The sequence below is a fragment of the Daphnia carinata genome, unplaced genomic scaffold, assembly GCF_022539665.2.
Source record: "Daphnia carinata strain CSIRO-1 unplaced genomic scaffold, CSIRO_AGI_Dcar_HiC_V3 NW_026453094.1, whole genome shotgun sequence".
Classification (NCBI taxonomy): Eukaryota; Metazoa; Arthropoda; class Branchiopoda; order Diplostraca; family Daphniidae; genus Daphnia; species Daphnia carinata.
The window spans coordinates 8660-14748 of record NW_026712530.1 but is presented as its reverse complement, the minus strand read 5'-3'; the positions used below and the strand labels follow the sequence as shown (position 1 = coordinate 14748).

The window sequence follows — 6089 nt, the reverse complement described above, 5'->3', positions numbered from 1 at the left end:
GTCCCATCCTTGACTCTCGGTCGGCGACAATGTTGAGGTGTCCCGGCAGGTAACTCGCGTGAACCGTAATTTGGCGACTCTCGCACCATGATGAGATCTGTGTCGCTAAATCAGAAAGGGATCTCGAATGAGTTCCTCCTCCTCTGTTAATATAGCACACCGCCGTGCAGTTATCCATCTGTAAAGAGATGGATATGTTGGATGCCGTAGCGGCAAACGACTGGAGGGCGAAAAAAGCGGCCAGGAGCTCCAATTCGTTTATGTGTCTTTGGCCATCTTCCACTGACCATGGACCTCTAGCGGTGCTCCTGTTAAAAACCGCTCCCCATCCGGTCATTGACGCGTCCGAAAAAATAGTCATGTCCGGCTCGCCTGAAAAAATGACTTTACCCTTTGATGAGCCCATATTCGTGATCCACCAGCTAAGGTTAGCTTTAGCTTCCTCGGATAAGGTGAAACAGCTTTCGAAATCCCCCACATTCTTGTGCAGTGCCCGAATTAAATCACGCTGGACTTTCCTGTAATGAGCCTGTGCAAACGGCACGGCCGGAATGGCCCAAGCAAAGTTGCCCATTATCTTTGCAAGGTCTCTTAATTTTACCCTATTATGTTTCAGCGCCTGAACACAAAGCTTGCGAGTTTTTTCCCTCTTCTTTTCTGGCAAAATGAAGGCCAGCGACGGGGAATCCAAAATCATCCCTAGGAATTCCAAAGTTTGGGAAGGTGACGGGTGCGATTTTTCCCAGTTGATGAGAAAACCAAGCCCCTTGAAGGAGGTCTGACGCTAGCTTCACATCTGTTAACAGCCCCTCCCTCCTCTCATTCAAAAATAACATGTCGTCTAGGTAAATGATCACCCTCACCCCTTTCGAACGTAGGGCCGTCATTACAGGTTTTAAAAGTTTAGTAAACACCCGAGGGGCCGGCGCCAGCCCAAAAGGTAGACATGTAAATTGGTAGGCGTTTTCTCTCCACCTAAAACGCAAAAAGGGCTGATGGGCGAAGCACACGGGTACCGTCAGGTAGGCATCCTTTAAGTCAAGCTTAGCCATCCAATCCCCCTTTTTTAACAAATTTTTTACAACGTCCAACCCCTCCATTTTAAAATGCTTGTAAACTATGTGCTGGTTGAGATTCTTTAGGTTGATTATCGGCCTATAACCCCCGTTTTCTTAGGAATGGCGAACAATCTACTGTAAAAACCCGGTGTTTCTGGGGCTCTGACAATGGCCTCTTTCTTCAACAAATCCGATACTTCCGCGTCGCAGACCAAATCCATTTGCTAACTCATCACGCATTCCCCCGGTTCTTTAGATTGAAAAGGTTCCGACTCGAAAACGATTTTGTAACCCGACTCTATGATCTCATGGATCCAAGGGTCATTGGTCAACGCACGCCACGCTACAGCAAAGAATCTAAGTCTAGCTCCTACATTTTTTCTGACTAAGGTAGACGTCCTACCCAGTGTGGGTGTCTTAACGACCGGAAAGAAAAGAGGGAGACTGTCAGTGTACCTTGTCTGGTAACCACGTCTCTCAGACGGGTCTCCTTGTCTCGAAGTACCGGGGCGAGGATCCTCTGGCTTATCCGCTTGTTTCTGTTGAGTTTTTTGGCCGAATCCTCCACTGATCCTTCCGACTGATGCGACTTTTTGTAATTTTGCGTCCTCGTCGGCTGCTTGCAGAAGAGCGGAGGTAAAGGTCGGACCAAAAAGCTGGGCAACTTCCGAAGGCGAAAAGTTGGCGGGATCTTTCAAAAGGGATTTGAAGCGTGGATAAACGCTATTCATCACGTTGGCTCTCCTATTCTTTGAGATAAAGAAGTGAGCTTCCGCCCAAAGACGGATCGCGCTCTCCAAAATCGCCCCTTCCTCTGTATTTGGAGCTAAGCGGTTCCAAAGCGAAATCAGCGGTCTGACGATATCTAATACCTTAAGCTGTGTTGATTTCCAGATCAACTCTCTCTGTGCGATGAATTTACTGTGCCTGTTGCGGGAAATCTGCCGCTCTACCACGTCATCCATTTTTGGGCATGACAACAGAAAATTTTTGTCCTCGAACGCCGGTTTAAAAATGTCCCTCAGCTCTCTAGTTTGAGCTGGTTTCTGTCCAACAGACATCCAAGATGCTAGTTGGGCTGACGCCTCCTTTGGAAAGATTCGGTCTAGGGCTGGCGTAGGTGGGGGCGTCTGCGAGGATCTTGAAGAACGCTCTCTGCGTCGAGATCTGGAGCGGCTCCTTGATGACCGGCGTGGTGAACGTCTACGATGCCGATCTCGTGATCTTGATCTGTTCCGACGTCTACGTTCTCTGCTTCTGTCTCTCCTGTGATCCTGCGATGATACGTCGTATCGTCTTGACCAGGAGCGCGATCTAGAACGTGATGATCCAGGCCCTCTAGGAAAGGGAGAGTTTCTTCTAACTTCTAAATTCACTCTCGAGTCAATGGAATACGACCCTTCGCTAAGCGGTGACGAGGTGGAATCCATGACTGCACTCAGATAAAGCTAAAAACGGTCTGAGGCATGAGGCGCGGCAATGGCGCGAAAAGAACTCAGAAAGCTAAATAAATGACGTGTCAACACTGTAAAAGTTGAGCGGAGTTTTTCTATTTATAATACACGTATATTTCATGCTGTTTGAATGTAGATATTGAAACTCACTGTATCACACTATATTCACATTGAATACACGTATATTTGATACTGTTTGAATTTAGATATTTAAGCTGATTCTATAACACTATATTCACATTGAATTCACGTATATTTCATGCAGTTTGAATGTAGATATTGAAACTGATTCTATAACACTATATTCACATTGAATACACGTATATTTGATGTTGTTTGAATGTAGATATAGAAACTGATTCTATAACACTATATTCACATTGAATACACTTATATTTGATGCTGTTTGAATGTAGATATTGAAACTGATTCTAAAACACTATATTCACATTGAGTACACGTATATTTGATTCTGTTTGAATGTAGATATAAACTGATTCTATAACATTATATTCACATTGAATACACGTATATTTGATGCTGTTTGAATGTAGCTATTGAAACTGATTCTATAACACTATATTCACATTGAATACACGTATATTTGATGCTGTTTGAATGTAGATATTGAAACTCACTGTATTACACTATATTCACATTGAATACACGTATATTTGATGCTGTTTGAATGTAGATATTTAAACTGATTCTATAACACTATATTCACATTGAATACACGTATATTTCATGCTGTTTTAATGTAGATATTGAAACTCACTGTATTACACTATATTCACATTGAATACACGTATATTTGATGCCGTTTGAATGTAGATATTGAAACTGATTCTATAACACTATATTCACATTGAATACACGTATATTTCATGCTGTTTGAATGTAGATATTGAAACTCACTGTATTACACTATATTCACATTGAATACACGTATATTTCCAGATGCTGTTTGAAAATAAAATAATATATTACTATTAGATGGCATTTAATTTTTGCAACATATAAACAAAAAATACACGTATTTTTGTTGTTGTTTGAATGTAGAATTGAAACGATTCTTAACACGATATTCCATTGAATACACGTAATTTTGCTGTTTGAAAATAAATAAAAACGAACTTTGATTCTATAAAAGGCACACATATTCACATTGAATACCAACCTATTTTGCTTTTGAATGTAGATATTTCTAACTGAAATATTATAAACTATATTCACGATTTTAGAATGCACACAATATTATTTTCATGCTGTTTTTAGATATTGAAACTGAATCTAAATTATATTCAATTGAATACACGAATATTTTTAAGAAGCTGTTATTTAAGATATTGAAACTGGCGAACTAAATAACACTATATTCACATTGAATACACGTATATTTGATACTGTTTGAATGTAGATAATGAAACTGATTCTATAACACTATATTCACATTGAATACTCGTATATTTGATACTGTTTGAATGTAGATCATGAAACTGATTCTATAACACTATATTCACATTGAATACACGTATATTTCATGCTGTTTGAATGTAGATATTGAAACTGATTCTATAACACTATGTTCACATTGAATACACGTATATTTTATGCTATTTGAATGTAGATATTGAAACTGAATCTATAACACTATATTCACATTGAATAAAAAAACGCATTTTTTTGTTTATATGTTGTTTAAATGTAGATATTGATATATTATTTTATTTTCAACACTATATTCACATTTTTCTGAATACACGTATATTTGATGCTGTTTGAATGTAGATCATGAAACTGATTCTATAACACTATATTCACATTGAATACACGTATATTTGATGTTGTTTGAATGTAGATAAAGAAACTGATTCTATAACACTATATTCACATTGAATACACGTATATTTCATGCTGTTTGAATGTAGATATTGAAACTGATTCTATAACACTATATTCACATTGAATACACGTATATTTCATGCTGTTTGAATGTAGATATTGAAACTCACTGTATTACACTATATTCACATTGAATACACGTATATTTGATGCTGTTTGAATGTAGATATTGAAACTGATTCTATAACACTATATTCACATTGAATACACGTATATTTGATGTTGTTTGAATGTAGATATTGAAACTGATTCTATAACACTATATTCACATTGAATACACGTATATTTGATGCTGTTTGAATGTAGATATTGAAACTGATTCTATAACACTATATTCACATTGAATACACGTATATTTCATGCTGTTTGAATTTGAAACTCACTGTCTTACACTATATTCACATTGAATACACGTATATTTGATGCTGTTTGAATGTAGATATTGAAACTGATTCTATAACACTATATTCACATTGAATACACGTATATTTGATGCTGTTTGAATGTAGATATTGAAACTGATTCTATAACACTATATTCACATTGAATACACGTATATTTGATGCTGTTTGAATGTAGATATTGAAACTGATTCTATAACACTATATTCACATTGAATACACGTATATTTGATGCTGTTTGAATGTAGATATTGAAACTGATTCTATAACACTATATTCACATTGAATACACGTATATTTGATGCTGTTTGAATGTAGATATTGAAACTGATTCTATAACACTATATTCACATTGAATACACGTATATTTGATGCTGTTTGAATGTAGATATTGAAACTGATTCTATAACACTATATTCACATTGAATACACGTATATTTCATGCTGTTTGAATGTAGATATTGAAACTGATTCTATAACACTATATTCACATTGAATACACGTATATTTCATGCTGTTTGAATGTAGATATTGAAACTGATTCTATAACACTATATTCACATTGAATACACGTATATTTCATGCTGTTTGAATGTAGATATTGAAACTGATTCTATAACACTATATTCACATTGAATACACGTATATTTGATGCTGTTTGAATGTAGATATTGAAACTGATTCTATAACACTATATTCACATTGAATACACGTATATTTCATGCTGTTTGAATGTAGATATTGAAACTGATTCTATAACACTATATTCACATTGAATACACGTATATTTGATGCTGTTTGAATGTAGATATTGAAACTGATTCTATAACACTATATTCACATTGAATACACGTATATTTCATGCTGTTTGAATGTAGATATTGAAACTGATTCTATAACACTATATTCACATTGAATACACGTATATTTCATGCTGTTTGAATGTAGATATTGAAACTGATTCTATAACACTATATTCACATTGAATACACGTATATTTGATGCTGTTTGAATGTAGATATTGAAACTGATTCTATAACACTATATTCACATTGAATACACGTATATTTCATGCTGTTTGAATGTAGATATTGAAACTGATTCTATAACACTATATTCACATTGAATACACGTATATTTCATGCTGTTTGAATGTAGATATTGAAACTCACTGTCTTACACTATATTCACATTGAATACACGTATATTTGATGCTGTTTGAATGTAGATATTGAAACTGATTCTATAACACTATATTCACATTGAATACA

General features: G+C 36.0%; 1 protein-coding gene across 1 annotated transcript; it reads right to left on the bottom strand.

Moving 5' to 3' along the window:
* Positions 1-1636: 1636 nt before the first annotated feature.
* Positions 1637-2488, bottom strand: LOC130699876 (arginine and glutamate-rich protein 1-B-like; the record flags this gene model as incomplete). The annotated part of the gene is made up of 1 exon (XM_057521948.2): positions 1637-2488. A coding segment is annotated over exon 1 (852 nt), but the record flags the coding sequence as incomplete, so codon positions are not given.
* Positions 2489-6089: the final 3601 nt, after the last annotated feature.